Source organism: Cygnus olor, chromosome 2 (assembly GCF_009769625.2).
Source record: "Cygnus olor isolate bCygOlo1 chromosome 2, bCygOlo1.pri.v2, whole genome shotgun sequence".
In the NCBI taxonomy this organism is placed as follows: Eukaryota; Metazoa; Chordata; class Aves; order Anseriformes; family Anatidae; genus Cygnus; species Cygnus olor.
In genome coordinates, this window is record NC_049170.1 from 111,602,727 (window position 1) to 111,617,245 (window position 14,519).

Consider the following 14,519-nt stretch of genomic DNA (forward strand, 5'->3'; position numbering starts at 1 on the left):
AATCTGTTTACATTAAAATAATACAGATCCAGAAACACTTCCAATTGTTAACATTTATTCAATAAAGTGTTCGACGTCTGTCAAGTAACAAAGTCTACTCCTTGCAGACACGAAGAAAAAAGGAAAGCAAACCCTATAAAGGCTGAAGGAAAAAGGAGGAGAGGACTTGCTGGGAGGAAGAAAAGGGCAGGTAGCTGGAGAAGAGTATTTTCTGCTGAGGGCCACTGTCTTACAAATGCTGATTTCTGAAAGCTGCCATCTAATAAATTCTTATCTGAGTTTCTGGAACTTGTAATTAAAATGGAAAGATGACATGAAGGGAAGATAAAGTAGTATACCATGAATTATTGATATTGACCTTTTTAGCAGGATGAAGTTCTGTGTTAGATACAGATAATAAGATCAAATATATTAGTAAGTGCTTTCTTGTGGATTTCTGCCAGCTTTGGATTTGGCTCAAAATAGATTTATTTATTTATTTATTTAGTTAGTTAGTTAGTTATTAATTTATTTTAAAGAGAGATGAAATTCATAAATTTTGAGATTTACATTCAAGAAAAGGTTTCTCCCTCCTCTATACTTTCACTGGGAACCATTCCTTACTCTACTTGTGGTCCTAAAGCCCTACAGAAGTTAGGCTAGACCCATGGCTGCACATGGCCATACACATTGCTTGCACAATACTATCAGAACTAGTGTTCTCAGTTTTCCATCTCCAGGGACAGGCCACTCTGTCATTACCATTTCTATACATACATCCACATGTCTTCTCCTGTCTGCTTCCTCACATACTTTGGCTTGACATAACTCCAAGGTCTCTGTTTAAAATTTTTGGTTGCTGACTTTTTATTAAAATCAAGTTATTCAGCACCCATGTTAGGAATGACACTATAAACACTTTTTCCATCTGCTTTGAGTCAAAAGCAAAAGTTGCCATAACATTTTTCCTAAAATCTGCCCACATCTTTAGGTAGTTCTAGAGATTTCTCAACAAAATCTAAAATATGGCATTTTACACACTCCAGTTCTAGAAAACACATTTAATAAAATATGTTTGTTTGGCATAAGTGTTTAACAAAATGACAGAAAAATCACCTGCAAGGCCAGCAAAATCTTTTTAAATCTAGCTATATATTAAGCAAAATGCACATAATTTTATGAGCAAATGAACAGAACTTCTTTCTCTCTTTTTCTATTTGATAGGTTTATTTTCTGAATGTAAAGTTTCATTCATGTTTTTAAGAAAGCAGATTTAAGATCATGTCATGATTGTTTTAAAGTGTTGGGTTCTTGCTCAGGTAAGCCTTTTTTTTTTTAATGCAAATACTCCCCAATAAATTAACTGATACTCCCTGTTTAAATAATGGCATCTCTTGTGAGCAAGTGCTGCCTTTTATGCTGTGCAACGTAGCAGACAGCTTACAAGAATCTCCTCTTTAAAGTAAAATTGTAAAGGATCTCCTGAATCTAGATTCCTTACCTGAACTACCCACCTGAACTATACCAGGAAAAGTTGTAAGGTGTTATATTCTACACAAATGCAGTCAAAGAAAGTGTAAAACAGACTCTAGTAGACACAGGACATAGATTCTTAGTTTAGGCAGTTATTTTCTCTACTTTCACAGTTCATTCTGCATTTTTAAAGCTTCATCAAATATAGCAGAATCACCTGGTTTATGCTATTCTTATTCTAGGTTTATGTTTTTTTTTAGAAAACTCTTCCTAAGTGCTTACTTTGGAGACCAGGGACAGAGGTGCTAAAGAAGAATACAAAACTCAAAACACAGAGGTGCTATTCACAATCCTTGCATGTGCATGAAGAGAATAGGCAGGGTTCTGTGCAAGAAATGTGTCCAAAGAAAATATAAGTTACTTATTTTGCAGTTATTTCAATTTGAAACATTCATATCAAAAGAATCCTTTTCAATATCATCAACAATCACTGCATAACTGGCGTAAACTACTTTCCTCACATGATGTGCAAAACAATCATTTTCTTTTTGGATGAAGAGGAGAAAATACTTCATGGCTTGTTGGACATATATAGAAGAAACATCTTTCAGAGACTGCTAGATGAATGCCCAGCCTGGAGGTAATCTGACTACTCAGAAAGAGTCTGTGATGATTTTGTAATCTGCATAATTATAATCTTCACTGGTTTCTCTTAATATTGCACTTTACAGTGCATTTTCTTTAAAGTACCCAAATGTTTATTTTCCACCAGGAACATGCTCTGCTCAGCTTTCATTCAATTTTATTTAATTTCTCTAACAATATAGAGGACAAGAGCACTCAGCAAGTTAATGGAGAGAACGCCTTTTTAAGAGCATGCTTGCCTTGAACTTAAAGGCCACTTATATCAGACACTTCTGGTTCTCCATCTGTAAAAACTGATATACTTTAGATCCCTTATTATTTAACAGGTTTAAAAGACCAGTGTAAATCCTATATTATAATGTAGCATTTTGTTCAATAGAATTTTTGTTCAATATAATATTTGAAGATGGTATTACTTATTTTTATTCACACCTCTCATAGTTCTTATAAAATATTAAATATTGTAGGAAGTGGTATGTGCAATAAGATAATTTCCTTTCCACAATGCCACAGTTGGAAAAGAAGTATATTTTTAAGTTGCTCCGGAAATTGAAAGCATTTATGGATAGAATACCCAAATCTGATACATTTAAATTGGCAGTATGCAACATTTATGGAAAACAACTCTTCCCAAGGAGGACACAAAAATTGCTTCCCACAGATGAGTCTCTATGGTGTGCTAAAGCCATAGTGACACAAGACTAGGGATTGTGATATTTGCTTGCAGCCAGAATCAATAGCATGTGGTTGGTACTTCCTGAAATAGTATACCAGGAATCTCCCTTGCTAGTGCTATTTGGCATGTATCAAGGACCATAAAGTTATTAAGTACTTTGCTACTCACATGAATCACTATTAAAATATTAGAGGTATGCGTATCTAAGCATATCTTTGTGTCTGAATCCTGCAAATTTTATTAAGAAAACTGAACAGTGGATGTGTGACTGTGCATGGGGGAGGAAACGCGAATGGGTATGAAACTTCAGATAGCAATGCTGTGAAGCAGTGTAGCTCCTGATACGAGTGACTTAGTTCATAGCTCTCATTCTGCTGCCTCAACCCTCCTTCCGGGTTATCCAAAGCCTGTGCCAAACACCTTCAAAAAGACAGCAGGTTCATTGTCTGCCCCAGCCGAGCAGCACAACCCTGGCACATGGAGCTTGGCTGCGTGCTGCAGTGTAGGGACCTGCAGCCTTCCATCAGCCTTGGGGAACTGACAAGGCTGGGGAAGGGGCGATTTGTGCAGCACAGCCGGGCAGGGTGCCATCCCGGGGACCTGCAGGTAGAAGAATAGAATCATAGAATATCCTGAGTTGGAAGGGACCCACAAGGAGAGCGAGTCCAACTCCTGGCTCCACACAGCACCACCCAAAAATCAGACCATGTGTCTGAGAGTGGTGTCCAAATGCTTAAGTCTGGCGGGCTCAGTGCCGTGACCACTGCCCTGGGGAGCCTTTCCCAGTGCCCAACCACCCTCTGGGTGCCGAACCTTTCCCTAACACCCAGCCTGACCCTCCCCTGTCCCAGCTCCATGCTGCTCCCTCGGGTCCTGTCGCAGTCCCCAGAAGCACACCTTTTGTGAAGGTACAGGAGGAAGCCCAGAAAACCTTAATTTTATGTATGTCACACGACAGGATTTACAGGGATGGGATGCTCGGAGATTTCTCCGCAGTCCCTTAACAAAACTACCCCCCACATTCACTGGGGGGGTCACCTCTCAACATGGCGGCGGGGCGCACACCTGGGCCCGACCCCACCGGCCCTGAGAGCCGGGGGGCCACCGCCGGGCCGCGCCCTCGCCCCGTGCCCGGGAGCTCCGCGCTTCCCTGGGGCTCCTCGCCTCAGCGGGCCCGTCCCGGCGCCGCACCGGGGGTGTGTTCGCGGCTCTCCCCGCCCCGCACACCGCTACAGCCCGGCAGCCCCGGCCCGCCGCAGCTATAGGGCCGCCTTTGGGGCGGCGAGGGCAGAGCCCGGCGCACGATGGCCGCGGCGCGGCGGCGGCTCCTCTGGGCGCTCCTCCCGCCGCTCTTCGCCCTCTGCCCGGCGCAGACGGAGCCCCCCGGCTCCCTGGGGCTCAGCCTCCACCCGCCTTATTTCAACCTGGCCGAGACGGCCGGCATCTGGGCCACGGCCACCTGCGGGGAGAAGGAGGAGGAAGAGGAGGAGGAGGAGGAGGTGGGTGGCGGCGGGCGGCCGGAGCTGTACTGCAAGCTGGTGGGGGGCCCCGCCGCCGCCCCGCTGGGACGTGCCATCCAGGTAGCGTGTGGGGACGGAGAGTGGTGATGGTGGGGACGGAGAGGGGTAATGGGACCGAGAGGGGTGATGGTGGGGACCGAGAGGGGTGGTGGCGCCGCCGACCCTTCCCTCAGCCCCGCCGGCTCGTGGGAGGGAGGCAGAGGCTCTGGCAGGAGGCAGGGCAGCGAGGATGGGGACAGTCACTCGCGTTTCAAGTCATGCAGCAACAAAAAGCAGACCTCCTCGCGAGGGGTTAATGGAAGCGTGTTTTGTCCTTTGGCAGAAACCTGTCAGGGCAGGGAGGGAGCGGCAAACGCACCGAGCTCTGTGGTGTGCTGGGGCTGATGTTCAGAGTCGGCTCCATCAGAGCTCGGAGGCGGGGGGGGGGCTTTCCTAAAGCCTCCGACCTCCCAGAGCTCTTTTGTTTGTACTCGTCTTGGTGGGAGGAGGAGACAGGCGAAATGAAACGGCACTTTGAAAGGGATTTTGAAAGATTTAATGTCTGCTTCGTGACTCCAGGCGATACAGAAAGAATGCACATCTAACATGTTGGTGTCCTGGAAGAAGGGTTAGCGTTTCCAAGTCTTAAGAGGCATTCGCATGTTTTAACAGTGAAATAACCCATAAGATCTGGTCTCAGAAGAGGCTCCAATGTATGAGAGTTTTTCCTTCTTGTTTTGTGGCGGGGACAGGCACTCAAGAGAGGGGAGAGCGCTCAGAAGGTGCAGCACCATGCACGCGCTGGCTCAGCACTGCCATGCGGCAGTGTGCTCAGCCCCCAAATCCTCTGTAATGCCTTCCCTGCCTCACACGACATCTTGGTTTACCTTGCATCTGTGTAGTGCCCTCCGTCACAGCAAGCTCAGTGTGCTTTGGAGATGCTTACAGGTTGAGTAACACAGATTTCCTATCAGTAAAACCGGGCTGCGGGTATTAAATGCTTCATCTAAGGTTACAAAGCAAGGTTGTCGTGATTGGGGAAACTGCTTGCTCCTCTGCTTCTAACACGCCTCTGAAGTTTAGGCATCCGTCCCTCGATACTGAGCACAGCACCCATGCTTGAAGTTCACCTGCTGGTATGGCTGTTTTTGGTACTAGCAAGCCTAATAACCTCTGCTGCTTTCTCAGCAGCACACACTATATCTTACTGCTACAGTAAGATCTCATCCTAACATGCTTCAGAATAACAGCACAGTATAACAAAAATCAGTAAAATAAATATGAGATAAACAGGTCAAAGAAGTGGAAGAAAGCATGTAGTGTGATGAATCGGCATTAACTATTTTTATAATTGTTCCCTTTATACTAACATCCAGTTGGAAACGAGGGTTTACTGTATGTGGGAAGAGGCTGGAAAAGGGAGCGTTCCTCTTGTTAAATATTTGCCTTACAGCTCCTGGGTTAGAAGCAGTTATGGTTCATTCTTGATTCAAGTTCCTAGGACTGCTGACAGCTCAGCCCTGGCACGAGGAAGCGTGGTGCTCCTCCTGAAGCGGTTGTGTAAATGTGAATGCAGCAGCATCTCTCTCCAATTTTAACAAAGCCCCATTGAAATACATAACATGAATACTTCTGTAGTTTACCAGTAGTTGTTGTGGCTTGAGAAGGCTTGGAAAATTCTTTCTGAAGGCCAGGGAAATCCAGCCATGGAAAATGTGATAGCAGCACAATGTGCATATTATCAAGCCACTCCACCTCTCAAGTTCAAAGACACTGTAAATAAGAGAATCTTTTTCTTTTTTTCTTTGGTGGAAAACTGAGCAGAAGTGCATTAAGTTCTTGCAGAAGCTGAGCTTATCTTGCAGGATTTAGATCAGCATAGCCATTCATGTGTTGTTTCTTAGAAGTCTGATGGAGGGTCAGGCAGCTTTTACGCAAGGTGGCAGTGATGGGTATAATAGCCACTGTCAGGCCAATTCCAAGTTAAAGCTGCACTATGTGCTTGAGTCACTCACTTTTGGAGAGTATCCAAAGCTGGATGGTGGCTGTTGTGCTACAAGCAGAGAAATCAGAAGGTGCAGAGGGTGATTTTCCTTTTTATGAAGGGAACACATAGCTCAGTTGTGGTGCTGTCACAAGCACTTAAAATGAGGCAAAGAGAAGAAGAGCAGCCCCAGCTTCACTTCTACTTTTTCATCAGCCTCTTTCGTTCAGCTTGTCGTTCGATATGTCCACTGGTGAAGCCTGTCATCCCCAGCAAATCCAGGGGGAGCATTCATTAAAGCCCGTCCAAGAGCTGACAGGTAGGGTGGGCAGTCCCTGCAGGTACAGCTCAGCCACTAGGTGCAGTCTGAGGCTTGCAACGTGCATTGGACGTACATTGTGGAAAAGCAGCGTGTTTCCCTTGTTTAGCACATAGGCAAGCGGGGCAATGGCTTAATAAGAGCAGTGTTGAGTGAACAGATGCACTGCAGTGCAAAATATGTTGGCAACTCTGATAGATAAATGACATGCCTGGTTTTGCCTGCAGATCTGTCCGCAGTGGTGTGCGGGTGTGAATTAAAGTTTAACTGCATACCTGTCTTGCCTTGCCAGTGGGCGCAGATCTTCTAGGTACTAATTTGTGAACAAGTCCTTCATCGTTGTAGCTTTCTGTAATTTACAGGTGAGGAGGCATTTTCATCGACGTCATTGATCCCCACTGCTTTATGCAGTCTCATTTTTTTTCCTCTGCTCAGGAGAACCAAGGGAAAGGAGGGTAGCAAGGTCACCAGTGGATGCACACCTGCCTGGGTGATGAACTGCAGCCAAAATCAAACGATGGCAGGATGCCCAGTCTCCAGGAATTGCAACGTGTCCCATGGCAGACAGGCTGGGGGTGGTGTGCCTGCAGGTACTGCCAGTGGGAAGCAGGGAAGGCCACTCAGTCCAGTAACTTATTTTCTTTCATTTTTTGTTTTTCTTTTTGGCAGGTTTGCTGGAATGTACTTTAAATAACTGAAACTCCAGTTGCAATGAAATTCTTTGAATTATGTGTCCTAAAAGAAAAAGGTGGTGTCTTGAGTTCATATCAAGTGCTCTGGTATACTGAAATAACATAGGTGTGTGGAAATGTAACACTTGTGTTCAATATTTCTCATTGTTTTCTGTTCATTCAGCCTTTCTTTGAGGCTGTTGCCAGATTGGAGCTGAAAATGCTGTGGCAGCCACTGTTTCCTGTATATTTCCAGCCAGATCATTGTGAATGTGAATTGAGATCTAAAGACCATGTTACAAAACTATTTAGGTATTGTAACACCACAAGCTTCCCTATGTTGGAACTCCGCTTCGAGTATGCATTTGTCAGGAAATATTACCTATAAAGATGCTCTGATGTGGTGGCACCTGCAGCTGTAACTGCACAGATTAATTGCTCAGTGTATTGATTCTGCAGATTGTGGCCCAATGTTCTCTGTCCTCATTGCAGCAACTGGCAACGTTGCCTGTAGCTAGCACAGCCTGAGGTGGTGTCAGCTATGTCAGAATCAAAGTATCCTGGCCTATTGTAGATGTTTGTACAAAAATCAGCCAAGTCACCTTCTCCGACAGAGCTGGAGGAGAGCTGTGTTATAACTTGATCCCCAGACATAGTTAACCAACCTGTGTACATGTGGATTTAGTAAGTCTTTGAATAACTTGTTGAATTCTCAAGACTTAACCCTCAGCCAGGTAGACAGCTGCAGTGCCGAATCAGAACAACTAATGGTGGTCACGTCTTCTGGCAACAACATCATGTTCTGGGCTTGTCAGAAGAGCAGGATGAGGACAGAACTACTGCTAGATGCAGATACTGAAATAGTTACGACTTACGCAGAAAATGCAGAAATATTCAGTGAACATCCATGTTTTTTATTGGAAAGACGCAAGAGGATGTAATTGTATCGCGTGAGAATGATGTAGTTTCCAATCCATTAGTAACTATGGAAGAGGTTAAACAAATTCTGCTAGAGATAAACATCTTAGATTCACCAAGTGTGGATCTACAAGACTGTATCCAGCAAGAATGAGAGAGCCCTAATGTCTTTCCAGTATTAAAAGTGGACAAGTGTGATTGCTGAAGTTAGTTTGCACTGGTTAGTGTGACAGCAGTGGCAAACAAAATTATAGTTATACAGATTGTTAATACTTCAAAGGTAGGAATATACTTGATGCTAGGATACATGGGTTGTGGAAACAACAAAATATATCAGTTTTTTTTTCTTTTTCTTTTTTTTTTTTTTAGTTTGTAAAGGGAATGGTTTAAATATGACATATCACCTTACTTAAAACACAGATCCAGTACAGGGTCAGCACCTCGCAGACTAAATGAATTAAGTACCCAAATGAGGTAACTACCGTTTAATGAAAATGTCATTTTTCTATTGGGGTTCTACAAAGATCTGTACCTGGCATGGTTTATCACATCAATTATCTACACCCAGTTACTGGAATAAGATGTGAATAGGACAGTAAAAAGATTGCTTAATAACTAATTTCAATACTTCACCACTAATCTTAGCGGACTGTTAAAATGAATTTTCTTGAAGATAAAAATACTGCTGTGGGGCAAGCCAAGATGCCAAATTAAAAGACAATTTGGTTCCATGAAGTTTACTCATCATTATTGTATGCAACAGTATCTTTAGAAACTGTCAGAGAGATTTTCAGAGCATTTCCAGAATGTGGCTTTAATTGTGGACTAAAAATTGGGTAGTAACTTCTGCAAATGAAGATTTAATGGGATTCTTTCATTGTCCTTAAAGGGAACACTCTGTGTAACCCATTGCATTTTCCATGGGTATGTATTTCTTAGAAGTTTCTTTTTCAGAATGTACTTTAATAGCATGAAAAAAAATAAATCCATGTTATAAAATTATAACACTAATCTTACACATCCACAAGTAGTTGAGTATTTTTTATAGTTTTGTTACTTCCAGTCTTCTGTGTGCATGTGCTGATGTTTCACAGTCTTTTAAGAGAATAGAGGGTAACTTTTGTATTGGTCTTAATCCAGCTATAAGAATCTTTGTTTCATTAATTTCCTGTGGACATGCCTGCAGAAGTCATAAAGGTAATTGCAGCAAGGTATCAGTAAATGTATTGATAAGAAAAGATTTATTGTAGTTTCCTTAATGAGATTTCTGAATTTTATTTTGTAACATAGAATTATGTGTGTTTCAGGGTATAAGTGTGTATATTAATTACAAGGGGAATCATTATACAGAAAAAGAAAATGCGCTATGTAAAGAAGTAAAATTTAACTCCATTTTTAGTCAAAGCTCTGATCAGAATCTCAGAATCAGAATCTCATCATGCATCTGCAGTGCATAATATTTCAACTGATACCATCTTTTTAATTAACTGTGTTTCAGGGACAGTTTTGTGATTATTGCAATGCTGCTGATCCCAGAAAAGCTCACCCAATAACTAATGCAATTGATGGAACGGAGCGTTGGTGGCAAAGTCCTCCTCTGTCTATGGGTTTAAAATACAACGAAGTCAATGTCACTTTAGATCTGGGACAGGTGAGTGCATGAGCTGTTGCTTAAGGTTTGATCATTTCTTGCCTCTGTATAAAAGATTTGCAATTGAGAGGGATGTTTGAACTAATTATTTTAATTTCCAACCCCATACCTTTTTTGTCTGGTTTATGTTATGATTTTTCTTGTTAACTGATTTAACTTTATTATAGTGATTATCTTCCTTGGAAATTTTAAGGATGTGTGGTTTTGCCACAGGTATCATCCTGATTCAATGACTGTGCTTTCTTCCATAGACATTGTAACTCGTTAACCAGAGGTTATAGAGGGAATTGCTCAGTTAAAACTGGGGCTCTGTCTTGCATTTCATATTGTCCTTTTCCATGGGTCTGTACAGAGAGATTTCACAATCACTTACCATGTACACATCTTGAGAATAATGTTTGAAGTTTGCTTTTGCCTCAAGGATCCTTCTGGTTCCTCTATCGTCCAGCCAGATCTTCAAGGTAGACAGGATAATATTGATAACATGGCCTAAAAAAGAAGGGTCAGCAAAAACAGTGTAATAGGAATTAGTAAGATGACAGTAACATGATCACCCGTATCTCTTCTGCAGGTGATAGGCAAATAGATAACAGTAAAGCCTCTGCATCTGTAACTGTAGCTTTTAAGTCATAGGGCTGGATTCTCAGCTGCCCTCATTGGGCACTGATCCAGTAAAATCAGTTATGCTCTGCAATTTTACACCAGCTGAAAATATATGCCTAAAAATATATGTGTATTGCAGCCTCCGATATATATATATATATAATGTTTTTTTGGACAGTGGTAACTGTTTACTGACACTAGTGATATATAGGGCAAGATTTTTTTTTTTTTTTAATTGGCTTTCAATTTAGTTAATAGCAAGAGAATAATAACAAGGGAAAAACGGTAACAAAGGAAAAAATTATCTTTGAGACTTAGCTGCTGTTTTGTTGGGGATTCAGGTGCAAATCATTCTGCCTCTTCTACTACGTGGGGTTTTAATGCTCCTATGCCTCACATGAATTTCTGTTTTTATTGTTTAAATGAATGACATGCGTGTTTGCTTTTTTTCCACTGTACCATGAAAAAAGCAGTTATGTATAAGCAGATTAATTTTTAGGCCATAGTATCCACACTAACCTAGCACACACTGGTCTGATCTCTCTCTGGTAAAAATGCACTCTTTCTGGTAAAATGCACTGTGGAGGGGCGTTACATCCCTTGATACTTTTTGCTCCCGTAAATTGAGTCACTTAGTCACTCACCCCAGTGAATTATAGAGAAGTGTGGCTTTAAGGCTGGGCATGCAGAGTAGGGGGACACTGAATGCAGAGCATGGTGCTGCTATGAATAGACATGGACAGACAATCACCTTCCAATAAAGCAGATCTTTCATTTTGAGCTGCTTGCATCCTTTGTGGTCTCAGCAAGACAGGGAATTAGGTTACAGACTAAAGTCTGTAATTTGCCTTGCAGTATAATCCAGCGTATTTGTGACCAACACTTGAATATCATCATCAAAACCTTGTGTAACACCCGTGAAGCTGCTCCATCCGACACTACTGTTACCACCATGTTTGTTAGCTTCTTTGGAAGAACTACTGACAGGCAGTTAATCTGTTATGGGTTGAGTAAACTGAGAAATCTCCTTCCTTCAGAGGAAGGATGTGGATTGAGTGCCCTCTTCTCATGGGACTCCTTGGAGACCAGCTATGTGCTGAAATTCTAGGAGTTATTAAAAGATTTCTCAGCAGGAGGCTGTGTCTTTCTCTTTACTCTGGTACCACTTGGAAAGGTTACTGCAAACTCCCTTACTATGAAATGAAGGAAATCCAAGACACAGGTCAAAATGACTTCAGGACTTGTGATCAAGAAGGGATCATTTTATTTGGTGGATGAGTGAGGGTGGGTGGTTTGTTAGGATTCCTCTGTGTGTGGTGTGTTTTTTTGCTTGCTTTTCCCTTCACAGACATAATCTTACATCTGTTCAGTCAGTTAAACCTTAGTTTCAGGATCTGTTTGAACCTGAGATTCACTTTTGACATTTTGCCTAGTATTCTCCCATCCCAAATTCATTCTGTAATGCACAATACTAATCATAAAAAAGAAAAGTAAATACTGTGACAGAGTGTCTACTGAAGTGAACAGGTAAACGCTGAGACCTCAATTCACCTTACCTTATTTCAGGGACCTAAAAATTAAGAGCTTAGACAGTCAGTCATGCAGACTTTCTCAGTAGTCAAGAAAGGCAGACAGACGCTTTCAGAGTGCAGTTGCCCCTTAAATGAACTAAGGCTATTTTTTTTCCTTAAAGAAAAATGAACGTGCTTAAAATTAGATATGTGCCTAAATACCTTGTGGAACAACATGCTATAATACTGGGAAGATATCAGAAATGTAGTTTTCCTCACTGTTTGTTTGTCATATTCTTTATTTTAACATAAGACACCTTCTTCAAACAAAATATGGAAATACTTCTGCATTTTGATGTATGTGCAAAATATGACAGAGTAAGGTACATATGTGTGCAGAAAAGCAATGGTTGAGTTGTAAATTGGTCATCAAATAATCACAATTAGAGGAAACAGAATGTCAGAAGGTTTTTATTTGCTGTGTTCCTGCCGTTATATCTTTAAGACTCAGAGTGTAAGTCCCAGTAGAGCCTTTTGTCAGTATTCTGAAGACAATATTTAATTGAGTAGTTGCACCATGATGAAAGTTTGAGAGTTCATTAACATGGCGTTAGAACACCCACCCGCTGCTGTTCCTGTTTCACAAGAACTGGGGATGATTTTGACAGTCAAAATCTCTTCAAGATCTTAAATCTTTATGCTAGAAGAATGCTCACTCTGTTGTACTTTGTAATATGAGAAAAAGCAAAAACTTTAAAGCAAAAGCTCTGCTTTACTTCCCTTTCTGCCTTTCTCTACTACAGTTATAATTCTAATCAATCACAGCCCTTCTGAATAATAATTATAATGTTGATCCCTGAGGCATTCTCTCCATCCTGTTAACATACCTACTTATGCTGTGGCTATTCCTGACTTGTTTAAAATATTTGGATCAAATGAAGACTCACTTATACCTTTAATTGGTCCAGATTTTCCCAACATAGTTTTCAACGTATTTTAAACTTTTGAATGCAGAATGTTTGACTGAACTTCATTGCTGTTCCCCTGACTCTTTGGATTGCCCGACTTTAGCAGGCGTGCCGTCATCATTGGCTTTCTTAATGCTCAGCAAATATTACACTAATACTCCCCCAGCTATTTTTCTGAACTCTGTGTTTAGATATAGAAGATGAAGGTTCAGGATAGCATGATAGTGCATGATGAAAATTAAATTACTTTCTGTAGGGAGAGAGGGAAACTGAAACATAAATTTAAGATTAGTGGTATGGCCTGTGGAAGACTTGATGCTTTTATATCATCTGCCAATTAAAACATATAAACACGTACAGGAACACGCTCCATTTATTCCTCATTCCCACTACAAGCACAGTCTGAGCCCAGTTGCTAGATTTAATCAGGGAAACACCCTAAATAAACCATTTCTTGCTCATAAACATATGATTTACATATGTATGAAACATATGCTTTAAGAAGTAGTCAATGTGTTGTGTTTTCTTACAGATTTAATTAAAAGACCTTTTGAATGGCTGGATTTTTTTATTTTTATGTTTGTATTATTGTGTGTATTTGGTATTGAGACATTTTATTCCTAGAACCTACAGAAAGATACTTGAAGGCCTGCTCTCCTTAGATTTCCTGACACTATCTTCCTCTGGTTCTTTTTCAGCATCCTCTCAGGAAGCTCTTTGTTCCTACTCATTGATCTCATTCCCTTCCCTCAATGTCTGTAAGTCTTCTCCCACCTTCCTCCCTATGTCCATTCCTACATGTTACTTTCATCTGTGATGTGTTGCCCTAAATTACCTTACTTTTCAACTCAACATAGTAAAATAGCCTTCATGATAGCCTTCAACCCTCCACACTTCCCCATGTTTTCTTCCAGTGCTGACAATCCTACTGTGTTCTTTGTACTTTGCACTGTAGCCTTCATAAGGGCATGTTTGTCTCCTGGACAACTGAGGTTTGAACCATACAAATCCTCTCCCATATGAATAACTTCAGTGTTCTTTGAAGAAATAGGCCGTATGTAAGAAATAATTATGAGCAGTGAGTTGGTCTTTGTCCAATTCCCAACGGAAAAGTGGCTGAATGAGAAATTTCAGGATTATAACTGACAATCATTGATGTATTTGCCTGCAATCTTGGCAAAAAGACCAAGAACCTGGACAATAGACTACCCTTTCATTTCCAGAAGTGTTCTTCCCAGAATACTGCCTGTGAAATGTGGAGAACTTTTCCCTTCTGGTCCTGCACATTCTCTGTCATAGAGAAAGAACTTAACATCTCCAGCTGTGACAGCGAGGCATGTTCACAGGCACTCAGATAACTAAATACAAGCATAGCTTCTCGGTGTCAGTGGCTGGTTAAATTAAGAAGTGGTGTGAGTACAACACGCACAATGCTAACTGAACAATATTGGAAACCCTGTGCTCATTACTGGCTTCTGCATCCTGGGAGGTGAGGCTAACATGCAAAGAATGACTTCCTCGTGGTGTGCAGTGGGAGCTTCTCCAGTCACTTGTGTATGTAACGTTAGCACCGCTGCATTTACATGTATGGGATTAAACAGTGCGGAACACATTCGGTGGAT

At 41.6% G+C, this 14,519-nt stretch overlaps 1 protein-coding gene across 2 annotated transcripts in view; it reads left to right on the forward strand.

The window, feature by feature from the left end:
• The first annotated feature begins 3,955 nt into the window (after positions 1–3,955).
• LAMA3 (laminin subunit alpha 3) overlaps positions 3,956–14,519 on the forward strand; it is a 114,616-nt gene continuing 104,052 nt past the window's right edge. Inside the window, exons 1-2 of one of the 2 annotated variants that reach the window (XM_040547864.1) lie at positions 3,956–4,353; positions 9,663–9,815. In XM_040547864.1, the coding sequence (XP_040403798.1) occupies positions 4,078–4,353; positions 9,663–9,815 (429 nt within the window). In that variant the 5' untranslated portion in view covers positions 3,956–4,077. The remainder of the gene's footprint in view (positions 4,354–9,662; positions 9,816–14,519) is intronic. The other variant, XM_040547865.1, reaches the window with a different exon arrangement.